A 22,243-nucleotide genomic window follows, 5' to 3' on the forward strand; every position below is an offset into this window, starting at 1 on the left:
CGGCCCTGTGCAAAAGGCATGTAACCTAGCAGTTGGGAGAACACAAACTGTAATTTAGAGAATGGATATAAATGACTGAATGGAATGAAGAAAAGAGGAATTCTTAGTTAATCTAAAGTGCTCCAGCGAACTATCACTTATTAGAAGACTGTGTAAAACTACCCCCCCCCCCAGGTAATGCTGGCAGTCTTTTGGCTAATCAGCTAAAATCACCAGAGCCACAAGTGTTCCTTTAAAGAAGGGAAAACAGGAATACATCACAGTAAACACAAATAACTGCCTTGAAGTAGAAACAGGATTACCTTTCCCATAGCATTAAAATAAAAAGCCAATCAGAAGAATATGTTCTTAACCCCTCAAGCATTAATCATGGTATGGAAAAGCAGTCGGTATAACACAAAAATGTACCAATTAAGACGAGAGGACCAGTAAAAGTAAAGAAGGTAGTGATGGCGAATGATGTCGAGGTTTTTGTTGTGCTTGGTATTTTAATATATGAATTAGTCAGCTTGCGGACTAAGACTGGTACTTACATTCTCGTCATTTTCACCATATGGCCCTTCAGCATTCTGTACCGCATGTCTTTTTTTCTCTTCAGTCAAATCTTCCTGTACCTAATAAGTACATAAATAATTAAATACAAACGTGAAGTACACAAATACATTTACCCCAAAGATTGCACAAGATTATTTTTAACAAATGCACTCGATTTAATTCTCAAATGAGACCAACACTGCATAAATATACCGGCCCATTTATGTCGAATTCTGGCATATAGACATTGTTTTCTAAAAAGTGATGATTAAACATTAGTGTGTTTTCGGATACACCACATCACTTGGCCTCACCATAGCAAGCTTAATTCTTTTAGTTATCAATAGTTGAAGGCATATACTTATTGCAAGACACACCAGTCTAGTAAGTGACCAGCGGGCTGACAGTCCATGTCATTCACATCGTAAACGTCTTCTATAGTCACTGTTCCACTTTAACCCCTTTCTATGTGTTATGCTAGGGTAGACCATTTGGCTCCTAGGACGGGTGTTTTTGAAGTACAGTATTTTGCTCTATGGGTGAGCCGATAACCCTACAATTGTGTTACAAGCAGTCTGGTAGCAGCTGCAATTTAGTTTGGTCTTCAGCAGTGATAGTCATTGTTACCACATTAGCAGCCCAATGTACCAGTATGGTAGCCATTGTGTACTGCAACAATCCCTCAGATGGCGTCAGTTCTCCACATGAGGGAGCCCCTTTACATTAGGGTAGGGTATTGAGGCCGCTACCCAATAGCCCCCCTAGGGGTGGTTTAATACTGGAGGATCTCATGGGGAGGCACTCGCCCTCTGCGGACAAGACGACCACCTAGGGTACAGCAAATTGAGCAAGGTCACTCCCCAACATTGCCCCCTGCCCACCCCCTCCCCCGCCATTCCGAGCCATTTCATTGCGGGTAAACCCATGTATTTTTGCAGTTCATGGGACATAGCCAGAACAGAACTTATTGAGACGAGGAAGGACGAGAAAATTAAGAATCACCAACTCTTAAGAGTATCAGGTAATAATATCCCTATATATATGGTCGCCGTATAGAATGTCGCCGGAAAAGGTTGGGGCGACATTATATAGGTGACTATATATATAGGGACAGGGGTGTCTCCCACCCACCCATGAAAAATAAAAAAGGGTTTGGGGCTGCGGGGATGTACCCCACATGTACGATGTAATGATGTCCCCACAAAAAACGTCAATTTTTCGGCCATTTTTTTTGCATGGCGATATTTTTGAGGGGACATTATTACATGGAACCCTCTTAAGTACTGCCACGATGTGGCTCACCAGAGACATGAGGAATGCCAAAGAGACATTGGGCCTCATTCTAAGTATGGCTGAAACATTCCCCCTGGCATCCTTTTTGCCAGAGAACACGGTTTTGAACACCACCCGGATATAAGGAGAAGGGAGTCATTCTCCTGGAGAAGGAACTTTCTGTTGGGTCACCGTAGTCTTTAGTTGTAGTATAAGGACTAAGTATAAGTAGGTTGTGACACAGGACGGTGCAGTTTGATTTTGACTGACATTCTGACAGATATTTTGGTATGCGTTTAAGACAGGGAAACCGATGGGGGTAGTAAGGGTTGTTTTTTACATGAATAAATGTTTAGAACCACAACCATGCCACCTTTGTGTCAGCTTCCTTCTTCGACACCCTTACAGTACTCATGCATTTTATTAGGCCCTACTCCAGGTCCTTTTGTTTTGGGCCATTCCCTTGTCTGTGGGAAACACACAGCAGGCAGTTGTGCTGTGTGCGTGCTCACTCAGTGCCCTCCTCTGCACCCTCTAGAGTGGCTTAAACTGGTCTAGCGATGGTTTTCTCTCACAGACATGCCCATTCTGGATGTCCCCAATGTTTTTGCGATTTCAGTGTAGCCTGGCTGGCTGCCAAAACCTTTGCGTCTGCAGGGAGTAGGCCAGTCCCCAAGTGCTATTTATCTAGAGGAGGACCATGCACATTCCTCGGAATTGAATGCGAATCTATGAAAGATACCAATGCTGAAGAAAAAGTGTTAGAGGTGAGAAACTCACTCCTTCACCCAAAATGGATCTTTCATACAGTGATATGCTTTGAATAGATTCAAAAGCATGGCGTCCCCGATACCGCAACGCTATTAAGATGGTAGGTAGTAAAGGCTCACCTTATTGGACAGCCACTACAGCACATTTTATCCGGCTCTTGCTTGTGCATCGAGGCAGTAGTGCTTGGCAAAGGTTTGTAGCTTCTCTGCAGATATCCTATAGTGGGGCCCGTGCCCGCTTGGCTGCCCATGGTGCCATTGCATGCGTTGAGTTAGCCTGGGTCCTTCCAGCTAGAGGTTAATTTGCTTATGTATGACAAAATGATATTGCAGAGGTGATCCAATGGGCAATTCTGGTTAGTCCAAATGCGTTGAAAAGCTGTGTTTTTTTCCCAAAAGCCACATGTTCGGTCTATGTAGTACTTTAGGGCCTGCTTCACATTGTGGGAGTGCTGGCAGGAGCGGAGCCCTACGTTCCAGCTCAGCCCCTCCTCGCATCTAAAGAAGTTCAGACAGAGCCTCACTCATTCACACTGTTTTTGTTTTTTTGCATGTGTAGGGTTGAGGGGCACTTTTCAGAGCAGCCCACGCCACGCATGCACAGTTTGGATGCAGGTCATGGTGCAGTAGCCTTTAAAGCTGCAACAACAAAAAAATCCATAACGGTGGTGTGAATACAGTCTGCGCCCTCATTCTCGGAAACAAACTCATGACCCTGCCCTCTGCCAATGCTTTCCACAGGCTGAGGTGGGCTCTAGAAAGCGGCGCTAGGAGGAACAAGCAGCATGGCAGATTCACTCTCCAGCCTGTCAGCCTGCACAACATGCCCAGCAGCAGAACAAGAGGCCAAAACCTGATCTGAGGTAGCGGCTGGGCCCTGCAGGCAGCGGTTTTCTGCAGCAATGGGAAGAAGGAACACAAGGGCCTCTGTTGTGCTCTTCCATGCAGCAGTACCTACACACATTTTAGCCGAGCAAGCACGAGGTAGGTCACATCAGCAAATTTAGAATTTCTGGCAGAATGTTCTGCCTATTGGCCACCGCAGCTTTGAGATGGTTCCGGTCAGTAGGGAAGCTGGGGAACATGTGGGGGTGCACATCTGAGTAATCCTGATCAGGCAACAGCCAGTGACGCAGGGAAGGGACTCCCAGAGCCATCAACTCCCAGTGTGAACATCGCGTACCTTCATGTCTCCCAATGTGCACTAGGCACATTTCTTTTTGCAAAGTGGAAAGGCAAAGTAATTCGAAAGAACCAACTTTATTGCATTCTGCGATGAGTCGGACCCGTTTACATGCAAAGCGGGACACAGATCTCAGCAGTCAGGCATGAACACACTGAGCTAGCTGCTGTGCTACAGGGCATGATACGTATTTAAACACTGTTCTGTAGAGAGATGGTCACTGAAATACCTTGTTTTTCAGGTGAATACTGAGAAATATGCATTTGTTATGACCTGTGAACCTGCAGTTTCGCTTCAAAGAGATCACGGAGACAGAAGTCGTAGCCATCCCCAAGAGCTTAAAACCGCCCAAACGTAAAGGCGATGTTTGTCCTGCCACCATTATCAAAGATTGCTCAAAAGTCTTAGCACCATTCATCACCTCATACATCAATGCATCATTCTCTGCAGGAACAGTACCCACTAGCCTCAAGGAAGACTGGGCACGTCCATTACTAAAAATAAAAAAAACTCCTTCGACCCCATTGCCCCTAACAACTATAGGCCCATCACAACTGTCCCCTTCCTGACAGAGCCACCCAGCTACAGGTGCAACACTTTGTAGAAACAAACCAGATTTTAGGAATGCGCCAATTCGGCTTCCGACTGGGCCATGGGACAGAATCAGCACTGCTGGACCTAAAAAACCAGATGGACGGAATTAAATACAAGAGCAAGCCCGCCCTCCTCCTGGATCCGACAGCCACGTTTGACCTTGCGATCATAAAATTCTATGTCACCACCATAAGACCTCAGCTAACTTTTCCCTGGAAACTACAACATGGATTGCCTCCTTCCTAGAGGGCAGAGTCATGAGAGTATTTGCGGAGAACACAAATGTGCCGCCAACCCCCATGTAGGTTCCCTCAGGGGTCATGCCCGACACTCTATAGAATATTCACCAGATGACACTTCGACATCCTGGACTCCATCGGCGTAACCTACAACAACTATGCCGATGACACACAGATCCTCCTCCCACTCACTAGCAATTATACTGAGGATTCCAACACCCTCAATTATGCTTACTCCACCATTCAGGCTGGATGGCAGCAAACCGCCCTTGCCTGAATAGGGATAAGACTGAGCTCCTACTCTTCGGGCCCCACGCGGTACTAAAAAAAACTCAACCACCAATATTCAGCGTTCCATATCGACAACATCTGGGTCCCTGTCTCATCCTCAGTGAAGACACTAGGGGGGGTTTTCCTGGACGCCATCCCCTCATCGTCCCGCCAAGTCATCACAATCGCCTCCTCTGCAGCATACGCAACCAAATTGTTTAATGCTTCAAGGGCACATCTATCCACAGATAGTCACCCAACCATTGCAAGAGCAGTAGTTGGCTCAAGGCTCGACTACTGTAACATCCTTTTTTCGCTGGCACCTTTGCAAAAAACCTCCAGAAGCTGAAAGTTATACAAAACAACGCTTTCTGGGCAGCCCTCAACATTCCCAAGAGGGAACATCACAAGAGCGAGGAGGGCAGTACATTTGCTCCCAATCCAGCAAGGTATCATCCTGAAAACTCTCTCCATCACCCATAAGTGCCTCTCCAACACAGCCCCCAAATACCGCCCACAAAAAATCTCCAGAGCTCGCTCATCCAGACCAACAAGGTCCCCATATACCCACCGCCTCACACAACCCAAAGTCAGACACTCTAAAGCTGGAGGTGTGAGCTTCCCAAACATAGCAGCTAAACAGTGGAACTCCATGCCACATACCATTAGAGCTGAACCGTCATACTGGGCATTCGAAGATCCATCAAAACCTGGCTGTTTGACTAGACCCCTACCTCCCTTCCTTCCTGCAGCCTATATGTGATTCTCCTGCCAATTGTTGTTGTTTCTCCGGTCTGTAACAGAGCCTCTATGCCTCGGGGTTGTTTGCACGCTTTATAAAGGAAATAAATAAAGGTTTTAGATTTTTTAATTCTGTAGACTTAGGTTCACACGTGTCGGCGTCATACATTATGAAGGACTTATCTATGGTTTTCCCAAACGAGGTCAGGTTCCGAGGCCTGTTAGGTGGGCAGGGGAATTTGAATACACAACTGGTCGAGTCCAGGAGAGGGTCTTGACTCAATGTTGAGTTTTCCAGCGAGGTTTTGAAGTCTGAATGTGCTACAGAGAGAGTGACAAGGCTATGAATAAAATATGTTTTGAATATGTTCCTCAGACCCAGCTCACGATTATCGATTTCAGGGGCATTGTTTTGCTACCGGGTTTTCTCTCTGGCAGGTCTCTGATTATGACCCGACTCTTGCCCATCTGAGCAGCGTGCTATCACCAAACATTCGTAGCACAACGGATGAAGTGAGCCATTCAAGCGCATCGGGAAACAAATCCACTCATGAGACGTCAGTATGTTTGAAAACCTTTTGAAGAAAAGAGCAGGCCGTTTCTTCAACTTAACTGCTATCTGCATAACTGAATGCTTATTTTCTACAGACTAACTGAAGCAGAAATGTTCTTTGGGGCACCCCTGCCTTTTGAATACCATGCCCCGACTTTCTCTCGGGTTAGATGAAAACAAACACTGGTTACTCAGGACGCATCTACATTCTCAGGGACAGCTGCATGTCAGCATTAGCGAATCGTGGACAATGTACTTTGGCTGCAACTGTCGGGTCAGAAACCATGCATAATAAATGGTTTATCGCAACAGAAACGTCTGCCCACATCGCTGATCGAACCACAAAAATCAGACATGCTCTAATATACAAAAAGGCAGCCAAGCCATCTATAAAATGTAAACCATAAAAAGGCATTAACAATCAAAGCAAATGAGACAAGATCCAGCCTCTGGGCTCTTCATGGAGCCAATCAAAATATGACACCATTTACAGAATAATTGATCAAGTAAATAAATGAAACCAGCAAACTGTATTTGGGACCCCATGATGTCAAAACAAAACGTCCACAAAATGCAGACACGCAATGTCCACGGGCCCGTTACTGTCGACATGTCCACACAAGACTCGCATACATCTCAATCGCTTAACCATGTGCACACAGTTCTCAGGCCCCTGTATAATGCTATCGCACATACAGCCCACATACTTGTTATGATGTCAATACCTCACACAAGGATCAGAGGCCTGCAACACTAACGTTTAAAGCTTGTTGGCCTCTGTCCATCTTTGCTACTGTCACACACATGATTCTTGGACTGCCAGTATAGACGCATGATCCACAGACTTAACTAGTCTGGTTAAGGAAACCTGAACCTTGTCTTATTCGATCAGCTGCACATTATTCCGGTGAACTTTAACATGATTTTCGTATGATTAAATTTAAGAGGTACATGAAGTGGAAACCGGATGGCATGTCAAGATAAACACTGGTTTCTGGGAAAAGGGCAAATAAACACGAAAGCAAACTCATTAAATTTCAAATTGTGTTTCAAGAACACTCGACACTAACATTCACAGATTGGTGAAATAGATTGACGGTATGGATCACACTATTGGTGGTTCTATGTAAAAAGGAGGAATACATTATGCACTGGAAATTTGAAAAACAGTTTTAACTTTGGAGTGCCTTCTTCTATGTTCATGGTACTGAAATAAACATGGAGTTGGAGCAGCATGTCATAAGAAAGTCTTCCTGCTAATTAGAAACATCAAGAAAGGGCGCATTGATCCTTTCATGCTTCATTGACTGAAAACGCGCACGGCAAGTGTTTGCAACACTTTTTTATGAGCTAGTGCTGTAGAGACATTTTATGTGAAAATTGTATGCATGGTTTAAAAACATGTCTTTGCTTCTTCTGACATTGTATGTGTTTAACCCACAGTCGACAAAATGGCAAAGGAAAACAGAGAGGGGCGTGTGGGTGTTTGAATTGCGCCAATGCCAGCTGGGATTCCAACAATACTGGCCTTACTGGGTAAAGCCAGCATGAGTATGTACTTAGTGGCAGTAGTGGCATATACTGACACAGCCATCTTGGAACCATCTTCTTAGAGTGGCAATATTAACATTATCCTGCAAAACCAGCATGGGCAATACTGGCATAGGTCGGCCCAGCCAGCACAAGTGTGTTCTTGCAGTGGTGATACTGTAATACATTGGCAGAGAAGGCATGAACATGGCATCTTAAGAGTACCAATACTGGAAATATTGTTTATAGGCAACACGAGAGGACTTTCATAGGCAATGCTGGCATATATTGTGGACATTAGCATCTTCAAAACATATTAGCCGATGCTCCTTTGTACATTTGGTGGCCTGGCATCTCTTTTTTTCAATGTTTTAACCTACAGAACTGGTTGTAAATTGCATGGCTTTTTAACGTGATTTTTAACACATTTTAAAATGCACAATTTTAAACATATTTTAAAAAAATATGAGTCCGAGTTCCCTCTCCCATCCCTACTATCGTTGGATTATTTTTACTCCCTGGCTATGCTCGGTCGCTCGCACTTACTGTGAAATATTTACACCCCTCTATTGAAAAAAAATAACCAGCCGCCACTGAGTTTAGGGCAACTAAAAAGGTTGGGAGTTACGAGCGAGGAGTTAATGTGAAGGTATGGGGCACCTTTGGGATGAAGCATGGATTAGTCCTTAGCACCACCATGTCTTTAAAATATTCGAGAGAGGGTTCGTTGACCGCCAGGGCCCGATTTTCCGACACACGCCAGGCAGACGTAATTGCCACCAAGACTGCAGTCTTCCAATAGACACATTTTACGTCTGATTTTGCCGGCGGCTCAAAGGGTGGTTTCATTAGCATAGTGAGGACCGTGTTCAGGCTCCAATGTAGGAGCAGCCTTCTTACACGAGGGAAGTCCGGAACAGGATCTTCATGAAGTGTTTAATTATTCTCTCACTGACGATGGGACTCATGTTTGAAGTAATAGTGTACCAAGATATGGTGGCGAGATGTACTCTTATCATAAAAAGGGATAAGCCACTCTCGGCTAAAGCGAGTAAGTATGGCAGTGTCTTGTGGTTCCACAGCAAAGCAAAGGGTAGTACTTCCTGTCGCGCGCAATACAAGCAGAAGTGTTTCCGCTTGCATTTGTCAGTCTTATTTATGGACCTGACAGTTGCCACCTTCCTGCAACCCTTGCTAATGTCTTGGTGACCAAATACGGCTAAGTCTTGAGCCACGCTGTGAGTTTGAGCGATTACGGGTTGCAAGGATAAACGAGTCTGTCTTGTGACAAAAGGACAGTGTTGGCTGCATGCGTACTGGCCAGTCAACAGATGTGCATGGGGTTGGCGTACCACGCTTGCCTGGTCCATGGAGAGGCTATGATGCTATGAGAATGATTGCATCACGCTTATAGTCAGTGGGATTGTAAGGAAAGCGTAGGTAAACGACCCCATTAAGGGAATGTAAAAACATCACAGAGAGCGTCTCTTTTGGGAAACCTGTGGGCGAAGGACTGGCATTATCAGTTTTCTCGGGTAGCAGACAGGTCTCCCTGTGGTGCCTTCCAATGTTTGAACAACATTAGGTTTTTCCTTTCGTGCCGTTCTTATTTGTGAGACCATTGTGTCGTCCTGCTGAGTTTGACTATTTTGTATTCACCAATGGTAGGTGGAATGCATATAGAGCATGTTATGAGTTGCCTAATGCCATACTTGTGCCTCCTGAAACAACTGCCTGGAATGGGTTCCTCCCTGCTTCCTTCAGTAGTACATAATTGTTGTGCTGTCCATGTGGATTCATCCTATTTTGCCTTTGAGGATTAGGAGTAATGATCAGAGGGCGCATCTGACTGCTCTCAGTTTGAGCATGTTGCTATGCTATATATTCTCCTCTGCTGACCACGGGCTTTTTGCAGACAGTTTAGATGCCCTCCCCACCCTGTTGGGGATACATCCGTAATCAATGCATCTTGTGTCGTGGTTTTCCGACAAAAGGTTTCCCTGCTTCCCTACTATTCTAGGAGCTGCAAGAGGGCTAGTTGAGTCCTTACGGCCTTCTTCCAGCTGTCCTGCGGTTGGTACCATCTTTTGGCCATAAACTGCTGAGTGGGCGGCATCAGGAGTCTGCAAAGGGGAATCAGAGGAAGGCAAAAATACTTTGCCCCAAACAAGGCCATGAACTTTCTGACGGACCACGTCACCATCGTCTTGAACATACACACCATAGTCGGAATCGAAAAGGTTATGTCAGGAGACGGCCAAGCCAAGGAATGCGATTTGGAAATACAGGCCCCTAGGAAAGTTAATTCCTTTGAAAGATGCATGTGTGATTTTTTTAAAATTGATGTCAATTCCTAGAGATTACTCCATTTTCATTGTGTGCTAGAACGATCGAACCGCCTACATATATATGGAAGCCAGTACCCGTCAGTCGTCCAGGTATGGGTAATAGGTACGCTGCTACCGGGGTGAAGAACTTTGCGAAGGCCCTCAGTGTCGATCTTAAGCCGAACTGCAATACCTTAGACTGGTAGTGTTAGTCCATCACTACACATTTTTGGTATTTTCGGTATGCTCTGTGATTAGCTTGTTGATAAATTTGTTTAATATTAGTGTCCATTTTCCGTCTGGCTTCCTGACCAGGAAATACCTGGAGTTTATATTGTTCTCCCGGTATCTTATTGGAAACTCTTGTATGGCATTTTTAGTACAATGCTGTTGACTTCCTTTTGCGGCAGCCTTTGGTGCATCCCCTACCGACTTGTTGGCAGTATGTTTGGAGGTCTTCTTTTGCACAGAGTATGCCCCTCTTTTATGCTATCAAGAAACCCTTTGTCTGATGTTACTTTTTCCATTTGGAGTAATAGTCCTTCACCTGGTCCCCACTGCTGTTTTTGTGGTGGTCTTGTCCAACGATTTAGGGTTCTTTTTGCTGGACCTACCTCTATGGATGTTGAATCCTCTGTATTTTGTTGATGTCCGGTAGTCCTTACGGAATCCTTGTGAATAGTAGGACTGGTGTTGATAAGCAGTGCCCCTGGTTGCGGAGGATGATCTGGCCGAGGCCCCTCAAAAGCGACACAAGGCTTTCTTTTCATGCATCATTACATGGATCTAGTGGGTCTGAATCAGCTTTGCTAGCCTACTGAGCCTCATTGATTTTTTGACCAACCAGCGCCTCGTCTTTAAAAGGCATGTCCAATACCTTAGACTGCACTTCAGTTCTGTAACCATCCTTGCAGCCGTAGTACTGTTCAGTCAAATATTAGCTTGAAGCCCATTCCCACTAGGCCAACCAAGATGTTGATATTATGATTAGAGGCCTCTTCCCCTACTTTTAGTACCTCTAGCGCTTCTTCCTTTTTCCTCAGGTTGGTGATCCAATATGGGTGCCATGCAGATCCACATCTGTTGTACCAGTCCATGATGTCCAGTGCGTTCGCCGCTTTGAGAGTAGTGGCTCTGGTGGCTAAGATTTGTTTTGAGCCATACATCTGCTATACAGCTCTCATTGTGCGAGGGGAGCTGAACACTTGGGCATTACATTTTCTTCTGGTCGCTGCTAACAAGACTGACCAATGGGTGGGCTAAGTAGTTATACATTTGGGATCCATGTCTGGGGCCCTGAACTTCTTCTCAAGATGCCTTTTAAGGGCTAGTTCTGAGAAAGTGTGCTTCATTAATAGGAGGTTCTCTTTTCATACACGGTCCAGGATAGGACCCTTATTTTCTGTATCCGTTCATGTGATCAAACAGAAAGCAGTCCCGTTCATCTTTTGTGGGGTTTAACCCGAATGGCTCACATGCTTTGATAATCATAGCATTCTGACGATTTAGGGGGATCTCGTCACTTTTCCCCAGAGGGGAACCCGTCCCTTTGAGGCTAGGAATGTGAGCCTGCCACCCCACAATCCCCTTAGGGGTGTTGCGGAATGAGGGACATCACAGGGAGAGACTCCCCTCATGGGGACAAGGACTCCCATTCTGTGAAGGAATTCCCTCCCTCCTCCCCCCTGAGACCAAGAAATCATTGAGGTGCTCCAAAAATCAACCTGTTAGAACTACTGTTTGTTACTGCAATATTCCCTCCGTTCCTCATTTAAGTCTTAATACTACCAAGACGAGGAGGAACATATAGAGTGATAATAAGTCATCTCTCTAAAGTACTCAGAAGAGGAAGATTAAAGGAGGGAGGCAAACAACTCCTTTTAGAAGTCAAAACGATACTGAGAAGAAGTGGTGCCAAGGAAGCATGAAGAATGCTCCATTGACAGAAACAAAGGATTATAGCACTCTGCTGGGGAGGACCCAGCTAGAGGACAGGAAAAGCAAGAAGGATCTCAATGAAAGAGATGCAGCGTGAAGCCTGTCAACCCCGGGAGATTCAAACCTGGGAACAAGGAAGTGAAGAAAGAAGCTGGCCCGCGGTCGTGAGGAAACCATGGAGCGGTCTGTTAAGGATTTCAATCAGGCAACACACACCTAGGTCTCGGCCTAGTATGCAGCACACAACTGAAATGCATATCTTTTTATATTGATTCAATATTGAGATGGTACACCACTCATATCACACCCCCTTTTCAAATACCCTGGGTCACAATGGCTGGTTGGTAAAATATAATATTTATTTTAAAATTCAAAAGAAATCATACACTTTCAATACAGGGCAGCAATCACCATTGGGGTGATAATTACAATGAGGATGTGAGCAATGGAATGGGTTTAACCTGATAGTGGAACATAGACACAGCAGAGCGGAATAGGAGCACTTTTTGGTTTAGGAAAGATAGCACCCAAGTTAGAGTTTCCCCCTGCAATGTTCCCTCAACCCACAAATAATCATAGCTGAGTGGATAAACAGAAAGCAGGTAATCAGGAATAGGAGGCAAGAAACAGAATCCAAAACTCAACTGCCCTACCCAAATCAGAGAGAAAAACGGATTTTAAACCCCTTTCAATGTTTTGAAATGACACTCGGAAATGTACAAATAAATACTGAATGTGGGTTGAAAACCTTGAAGCAAATAGAATTCCTCACTAAAGCAACAGTGCAAAGGCACCAACAATCATAAAGAATGGATTACCAAGAGCATACAATTCGAAAATGAGTGGAAGGTTTAAAACAGTTTGCAGCAAAATGACACGTTGGAAACTTTGCAATTTTGCAATTCCTGCCTGAAATTACCCAAACGGTTTTTAATAAGGGTGAAATACACATATGTGGAGTGTGGCTCTTTGGTTGGGGAATAGAGGTATATCTCAGGTACAATAGGGAAGTGAAATTAAGTCTATAGCTGGTAAATTGAATGAGTTATGCAAGGTATAAAAAGGTGCACTTTTAGTAAAATGAAGGCACAAAAAAGGAAATGAAATCAGTTGTGGCAAGAACAGTTTTACTTTAAACTAGAGTAGTCAAGCTAGGCCACCAAAGATGGACACAGTAAGCTCCAGGGTTGATTCGCGAGTTCAACCCTCTCACCCCAGCGCCCAACCCTGGTGGAACCAGTCCGATCACTCGAAATAGGACTAATGGTTTAGGATTACACAAGACAAAATTGAAAAGAGAGATGGCACTAGCCCTAGAAATCAAGGGCAGGGTTGCAAGAATGATTCTGTCAGTTTGAACAAGTTATCAGGATAAGGATAGGATGACAGAGAGTAGGATAAGGACAAAGAGGATAGGCTATGGATTTAGATGGTGTAGGGATGATACTTACAGTCCACTTTAGTTTGGGATTTTGGACCGTCAAGGGTTATGGTCACTACAGAGCAGGATGCCTGGCAAACAGCTGGGCAGTTCTGGTCACCGGATGGCACTTCTGGAATGGCAATTCTGGTCACTGGATACTAAAGCTCAAGTGGATGGCAGGTTTGCAGTTCTGCAGTGAGGGAGGGAGGGAGCAGCAAGCCAGGCTGGTTCAGGATGCTTCCCAAAAACACAACGGCTTTCCCCTTTGGTTATTTGGGGATTTTAGTGGGTTTTCAGAATTGAGGCCTTGCTGGGAATAGGATCAGCACTGCTTGGGTTCTGCAGTGGGCCCTGGAGTAGGGTCAGCAATGCTTTGGCCTTGTAGTTGGGATCTGGAAGGATGGAACAGGAACGCACCGCAGGAATGTCAGGAAGTGTGTGTGTGTGTCTAGAGTCTTGTTGGGGACTTTTATTTATAATGCCTAGTGACATCAAAGTATATAACTGGGGCAGGCTTAACTAAACACGCCTCTAACAATGGGATTGGACAAGGATGATAGTCTCCACCTTGCTCTCAGCTGGTTGGATTTCAGGAAAATGATGTCAGATTTATGAGGTGAGTGTTACAATGTCCAAAAACCTCCCACAGTTACTTTAACCAAAATCCGATTTTGCCACAAACATACATTTATACAATTGCAATCTCTTAGCAAATTATATACACAGGTTACATATTTTGTGCAGCACATTGCACTCCAATCCTCCATTCCGTGAGACCTCGTTTCCCCCTTCTTCCAATGTTTCGCACTTTTCAATGGGATTTATATTATTCAAAATTCTAGAAATGTATACATGGGTCTGGATTATCATAAGGGATGTATGTACAAAAATTCGTATTTGCAACATGGATGCTTTTCTTGTAATCTGCCATATTTTGCCATTTCTGTCCCCAAGGTATCAATGAATTCTGCCAAGTCTTAAAAGAAAGCCCAAAAATCACTTTTACAGTGCGAAAATTCTACATTTTTACAAAGTCTTGCTGCAGAGATAAAAGTCTTTGAAGTTTATTTATGAAATAGTCTTTGGAAACAAATGGCAGTACTTTGTCAGGTGATCTATTTTTTTCCTTCCATCAACTGCTACCAACTGTAATTTCCTTCAAAGCAAGGTGGGGGTTTCTCAGCTTGATAGGTTTTATTGCCCCTTCACACTTCAAACTTCCTTGCCCGGGGAGTTCCATTGTCAGTGGGTTAGCCTAACCTAAATTCTTTCCCGCCCTGTAATTATCAGGGGGGTGTTTGTCTCTGCTGAGAGTTTATGGTGCGACTTCCTTCCTAGGGGGAAGTTTCAAGGCTGCCAACTGGAATAACTTTTTGGGAGCTTGCAAATTCAGCCCATGTGTTTTAAAATCTTTATTTTCTTATTTTGGGTCCGGAATTAAAACAAACCTGTGGAATAAAATAGCCCAAAAGTGTATTATCACTAACAACATAACCCCTTCACATTGCCAAATAAGGCAAGCTATCATTCAACAATTTACTTTTTAAACAGGCTATTTTTTTCCATTTGGTTTGAAAAAGCCAACTTGTACATATGTGGTGAAAAGCTAGCATTTCTTTCTTTTAATCCGGTTTGCCAGCTCCATCAGATTCCCACACTGTCTTTGCAGCCAAAGCATTTTCTTGAAAGTTTTGTCTGAAGCACAGACATATTGAAACTGACCTGGCTCAGAGAGTTAGAGTCTCTTTGAACTGCTGAGCCTGGATACTTTTGGAAAGAAATAAACGCGTGTTCCCGTGCGAGTAAAAGTGGAGTTCATGGTTGATTTCTCTCAGAGTTGGTTTGGCAGGCCCCGTCATTCAGGAATTATGCCTGGTTTTGGTGAAGTACAATGAGATACACTGGGCAGGGCCTTATTAATCACAGTGGTTTCAGCATGAACAGATGGAATTATTGTCAAAGTAGCATTTTTAAAGGGTGAAAGTTTCATTTTGAAGGGGAATTTTAAATAGTAACCTATTTATATTCGCTCCTGGCCTTACGGCTGGCAGCTGCCGACACCACAGACTCGGACGTGGGCTCCAACACAAGGCATCTAGGGGTAGACTCAGGAGCCTTGAACTTCTTTTCAAGGCGACCTTTCACTGCTGGCTCTGAATACGGGTGGCGCATTGTGCGCAGGCCCTCCTGCCACACGTGGTTGAGAATCGGTACCGAGAAGACCACCTTCCTCCGCTTGCCCATATGGTCGAAGAGGAAGCAGTCATTATGTTCCTCTTCAGGCGCCAGACCAAACTCCAGACACGCCTTCGACATTATGGCGTGGAATGCCCCAATATCATCCGGAAGCGAAGGTTGTGACGGACTATGGGGCTGCTCCACCTCAGGGTCCCTTTCCCACGTGTCATCCCTAGTCAGCGATGACAAAGTAGATAGGGTGTCCCGTGGAACACTCTCAGGGCCAGATTCAGGTAGCTCGCCCTCTTCAGGATGAGACTGTGGATGCTCCAACCCCACTGGCAATGGCAACCGTGCCGGAGGGCACTTTCTAGGCACTTCACCAGGCAATCCTTTGACCACCGGCACCGTCGGACCTGGAGGAGGCGGTGGCAACCTCGCATCCAGTTGCCCCAATAAAGGCTGAAGCATCGACAGCACTTGCAACGACAGCAGAGATTACTGGTTAAGCAACGGGTAAAGGGGCGGCCCAGCCCCCTCCCCACTCGATGTCGAAGGCCTCACACTCTGCAGACCCAGAGCCAATGGGTCAAACAGCGGCTTCTGTTCCTCCTCCATTCCCGAAGAAACAGAAAACGTAGCTGGATCTTGCTGCAAAATGTTCTCAGCAAGGACTCAAAGGCGGAGGACTGCCATGCCCCACCCGTCAACAACCCTTCCGATTAAATCTGTGACAACAGCAGCGGAACACTGCTCATCAGATTTGTGGACGGCGCCAACAACGGGACCGTAGATTGCAGCACTACCATCAACGATGGACCACCCGTCGACGAGCTCGTTGTCAGAACCACGTCCCCTAGCTTTGATTTCACCAGAGACCCAGACTTTTTGGAAGAACCGGAACGGTGCTTCGAAGACTACCAGCTGGATGAAGACTTTTGATGGTCTCTGGAGGATGGCGAGTGCTTCGACGAAGACTCCTTCAGCTTCGCCAGGTCTTTCTCGGACCCCGTAGACTTCTCGGGCGTACCACCAGACCCCTTGGACTTGTCCGGCCGACCATGCTTGGACAATGTAGAGACACTCGCCCCCTTCGAATGATGCGGCCTAGACAAAGACTTGCTCCCTTTCCCCACCTGACGCAGGCACCGCTGCCCGATGCTTCTTAGCAGGGGGTTCTGCCGACGCCACCCGCCAATGCTCCGCGGACTTCTCCATCCTTCCTGAAGACTGGCTCCCCCAGGCTGAACCCACCTCAGAGGCCAGATACGTGCCCACGTTAAACCAACATATGAGCCATCGATTACGGTCTTTCAAGGTCTTCTGTGAAAACCCCTGACAAATCTCGCAGGCATCTGCCAATTGATGGGGGTATAGACAGTAAAGACAGTCCATATGACCATCCCCTTCGTACACCTTCAAGCCGCAGGTAGCACAAGGCCGAAAAAGAGACTTCTGGGAAACCAATGACATCCTAGCCCACGAATCAAACTCGCATGCAAAAACTCGAAGAAACATGAGGTGATCCAACAATTTGGAGACAGTTGAAATCTGAAGGGAAGTCGCAGGGCTATTTATACCAGGCATCTTATTGGTGGGGCCTAAAGCACCCAAAAAGGACGTTGATAGGACACTAAAGTGTCAAAGTTTTCCATAGGAAAACACCAAGTTAAAGTTACCGAGGTTTCCCAGCCTGACAACAGGGAAATATTTACAGCATGTGAATTTATGAAAGATCCAATGCTGGAGAAACTGTCTAAATACACCATGGACGAGGCAGTGTTAACGAGCACGGGAGTACAGAGCGCACCACAGACAGTACGCATTGTCGCCCGCGAGAGGAGGGTTCATGGGGCGGGAGGATGCGCAGCATGTGTGCCTAGGGAAGAGGGGGGCCACCAAGGGGATGCGGGTATGGGCATCAAATGCAACAAAGCCAAGGGGGATTTTCAAGGGGGTATCGCGGGTACGGGCAACCAATGCAGCAGGGCCCAGGAGGGTATGAGAGGCAAATAAGAGCACCATCCCCATTGCCGGGTGTGTGGACAAATGGGATAGATCTCTAGGGTATGTAGAAGCAGAATGGGGGAATGCAATACCAGCCAGCATATCCAGGGGAACAGAATGAGTTTTAGGCCCAGGAACATACAACAACAAGGACAGACACCAAAAGCCTCCCCGCAGACACCCTAGCCCATGACACAGACACCACAAATGTATGCACCAGTGCAGCATTACCGCAGACGTCACAGGTACCACAGATACTGAATAGCATTCAGCCATCACATACTGCACAGCATAATGATCAGACACTGGCACACACAGACTCCATGGCAAAGACTCCTATTAGGAAACTAGGGGGGGGGTTACTGTAGTGGGGGGAACCCCATTCTTAAGAAACAATGTCATTATACCCTCAATATGACAGCCCACAGATGGACCGGATGTGTTCCATCTCATCGATTACACCCAACCCGGCAAAGGAACCACGCATAGGGGAGACGATAGGTGGCAAACGTTCTCCTTTCTTGGAGACACAGGAGCGACTAGGTACTGCATCCGGAAAGGAAAGCATAGAATGTCTCTGGCGATGCCATGAATGCTCAAGGATTCTCTGTGGCAACGGAATTGGTTCCATTTACAGATGATATTGCACTTTTAGTAGGAGAGCACAACTTAGCTCTACCCTGTATTCCCGACAGACACTAGTAAACATAATGGGGAGAGCCATGAGCAAATTTTACATGGCCATCTCATTCACTGACAAGGGGATAATGTGTTCCACACCTGGGATACACCTTCTAAACGTGAGGGAAATTATTCAAGCTTAATGTGGATGCAAGGTACAGAAGGGGGTGCCAGCAGATGAGGAAGTTTTTTTTTCGATATGGACAGAAATAACAATGCATGGCTCCCTGGGATTCAGGGAAAAATGTGGCGGCTTCCAAATTAGTACATGTTCAGACCGGAATTACCATTAGACGAGAAGGAAGGGACAATGGTGCCTCTAGAATTAGAGGCAGTATTGGTGGGAGATGAATGGATAACAATACATGGGACAGATGACACAGGGCAAGTGATTGCCATGGCAGAAGGGTACAGATGAAGAATTGTTCAAAGACAATAGATCAGATCACAAGGTAGTGTTTGAAATTAGCACTGCATACTGGGTGGAAATACATTATGATGTGGGGCTTCTGAAAGGGATAGGAGCAGTAAAAATAAAACTGAAGCCAGGAGCCATTTTACCACAAGATAGGCAATATCCCCTGTCCAGGGAGGCACATGAGGGTATCTGAGAAAATTGCAGCACTAGTGAAGCTGGGGAGCCTAATACCATCAGAATCTTTGTGTAACATGGAGGTGTACCCTGTCAAAAAAGCAATGGGTGTGGGGGCTAGGGGGGTGTCATGGCATTTTATACAGGACTTTTGTCCTCTGAACCATACTCTGTAGAAGCCGAATTTCCATTAGTTCGAAATCCAGCAACAATTTTCATCTCTATACCACTACACCAAGACTCACAAGACATAGCTTTGCTTCTATATAGAAATAAGAAGTGGAAAGATACAAGACTTCCTCAAGGGTACTGTGAATCACTTTCCATTTTCAACAGGGTCTTTCAAATGTACTTACGAAATGTAAAATTAGAGAGTGTTATACAGTACGTAGACATTGATTTGCAGCAAGACAGACACAGTGTAGAGATGATTCATTGCATATGTTGACTGTAGTAGTAGAAAAGGGTACCATGTAGACAATGCTAACTTACAATATTTCCAGACAGAGGTATTATACATTGGAGAACTGATATCCAAAGACAGGTGAAAAGTGACACCAGAAAGAGAGGCGATACGCACGACAGCAAAGCCCACAACCGTGAGACATATGCAGCAGTTTCTAGGACTATGTAATCACCGCAGAGCATTGGTATTGGACCACAGAACTTACACTAGGCCCTTATTGAGCGCACTGAAGGAAGCACAAAGAGGGGAGGGTACATTACAATGGACATAAGAAATGACTGAGCCATTTGACGTGCTGCAAGAAGCAATATGCACAGCTCCAGTGTTAGGGATCCTATACCATCAAAATTAATTGCTGTTATTGTCGCACTCCAATGGAGTGGTTATGACTGCAGGACTGACACAAAAGACAAGCATGGGGCACGTACCTTTTGCATATTACAGCGGGAAAATAGACCCAGTAATGAGAGGAAACTATGAATGCGAACAGGCATTGGCTGGCACTGCATTCGTAGTAGACAAATCAGCGAGTATTACCATGGGATGCAGCTCCACTCTATGTGGAGCATGCTCTCTTCGCAATACTGGAAAGGCCCAAAAGTACATTAACAACAGAGAGAGCTATAGGGTACAAGGTGTTACGGTCAAATCCAGCTCTCAAGATAGTGAGATGCCGACTTGTCAACCCAGCGACTTTTATCGCCAAAACCGTAATGGAGGGCGACTATGTGCACGACTGCACAGCCAACATAGATAAATTCAGCAACACCCCTAAGGTACAGTAAAACGCACTTGATGGGGGAGTTGCGCTTTATATTGACGGGGCATAAAAAAATTGGCCAAACAACTGGGGAAAGACATACTGGGACAGCAGTAGTGAGATTGAAAGGACAGGACGAGCGAGGTGTTGACAAGCGCACATCTGTCACAATTATCAGCACAAGCAGCAGAATTTGTAGCGTTAATATTAGCTATAGAGCATAGCAAGGGCAAGGAAGTAACAGTGTACATGACATCCACAGTGCATTCTGGCCTGTCATGTTGGCTGAGGAAGGGCTTCAGACGTGCTGATGGGTCACCGGTGCAGCAAGCACTCCTATTGGGCAGATTGATAGAGGCACTCCAGTACCCACTGCGCATGGCAGTAGCGAAGTGCCAAGCACACATGAGGGGGGAGGACCCCATCCCTATGGGCAACATGGCAGGAGACGTAGAAGCAAAACACGCTGCCTATTTGGGGGACATTGTGGAAATGGATGCGTGAACAATGATACAACATTACCAGTAACACAGATTATGGAATTGAAGTGACCTGCACCCAGGGAAGAAAAGGAGTTATGGATAAAGAGGGGATGTACAGTGTCTCTGTCAGATGCCTTATGGCAGCAAAATAAACACAGGGCAAGTGGTAATGCCATTCTCATTATTGCACACTGCACTGACACAATTACACCATGCTGCTCATATCGGAGAGGATTGGTTCTGTCCCAATTTGACGGAACACGTGGCAGAATTCATGACTAATTGTCTAGTCTGTAAACAATTTACTGCAGGTGATACATTAAGGGTAGTGAGAGAAGCCATATCTGACCCAATGGGTCGATTCCAGCACCTGCACGTCGACTATTTTGACATGCTCCAAGAATGCCAAGGCTACCGCTATATGATACTGGTTGTGTGCCCGTTTTCCTGATGGATCAAAGTCGGTCCTTGTTCCCATCCGGATGCCCTTAGAGAAGTGAAATTCCTGCTTCGAGAAATCTTCCCACGATGGGGCGTGTGTGAGGTCCTGCGGTCTGACAATGGTCCTCACTTCGCCAATGAGATGTTTCAACACCGCACAACCTTGTTAGGAAGACAACACAAATTCTCTTGTGTTCATCACCCATATGCAAACGGGAGTGTGAGCGCCTCCACAAGCTGATCAAAGAAGGAATCATCAAAATTAAAAAAGATGCTTAATAAAAGTTGGCTGCACTGTCTTCCATTAGCATTATTCACATTGGGCAATAAACCAGGGTCCGACCACCACTCAATCTCACATGAGGTGGTGACAGGACGGCGCATGAGGTATCCGCTGGCTCCTCCCACTAGGGCCCTGAAAGATGCTGAAAAAATGCCTGATGTAATGGGTCAGGAAATGTACGAATACACTGCTTCTTTGAAGGCTAGTGCCTCTTATTTCTCATCAACTGCAGAGACAACGGGAGAGGTCTGGAGAGAGGAGAAAACAATGATCCAGAAGCAAATCAGGACCTTTTGAAGCAACCACAATTGTATCCGGGGGATAAGGTTTTGCTAAGGTACTTCACGAGAAGGTGGTTTAAGCCACGTTTTACAGCACCTTAAACAGTGGAGCTGGTCAATGATTGAGCAGTAAAATTAGAAGGGAAGAAGATTTGACACTACCTGGGGACAAGCCCTGCGAAGCGGTGGCCTTTCCTAGCACCAACAACGAAAGGGTCAACAATCCACAAACAGAAGAAGAAAACAATTGCTCCAAAGCATCACAACCCAGCAGAGGCCAATTTATGATTACTCGCTCCAGAGCAAGAGAGATAGGGAAAGGACTTCCTACACATCTAGAGTGAGGGCACACGGTTTATTATTTTTCTTTGCGCACACTGACAGCATTCATCGTGAAAGTGTGACTTATTATTACATTTATAGTGTTGCATTATCCCATGCTTCCCCTTGCCCCTCATCCTGAGACCTTTCAAGACCAATTTGTGCAAGAAGGCACCATCCTAATGTGTTTTTCCGTGGTTTTATAGCTTATGTGGCCCAAGTATACCCACACCTACCTAGCGATAGCAAACCTGTCTGTGCTTGCAGTATGATATGATATGGCATTTATAGCGCGACTATACACAAGTGTTTCAAGGCGTTTCAGTACTTTGTGATCCTAGAATACGCACAGTTTGGGAACTATTCCCCCTTGCAAT

At 45.6% G+C, this 22,243-nt stretch overlaps 1 protein-coding gene across 5 annotated transcripts in view; it reads right to left on the reverse strand.

Annotated features, from left to right (window-relative positions):
• The window catches only part of GOLIM4 (golgi integral membrane protein 4), a 508,200-nt gene that overhangs the window by 50,623 nt on the left and 435,334 nt on the right, over window positions 1-22,243 (reverse strand). For all 5 annotated transcript variants that reach the window (XM_069618504.1, XM_069618501.1, XM_069618500.1 and 2 more), the window contains one exon: window positions 534-614. In XM_069618504.1, coding sequence (XP_069474605.1) covers window positions 534-614 — 81 coding nt within the window. The remainder of the gene's footprint in view (window positions 1-533; window positions 615-22,243) is intronic.

This window comes from Ambystoma mexicanum, chromosome 10, assembly GCF_040938575.1.
Source record: "Ambystoma mexicanum isolate Mex_15411 chromosome 10, UKY_AmexF1_1, whole genome shotgun sequence".
Classification (NCBI taxonomy): domain Eukaryota; kingdom Metazoa; phylum Chordata; class Amphibia; order Caudata; family Ambystomatidae; genus Ambystoma; species Ambystoma mexicanum.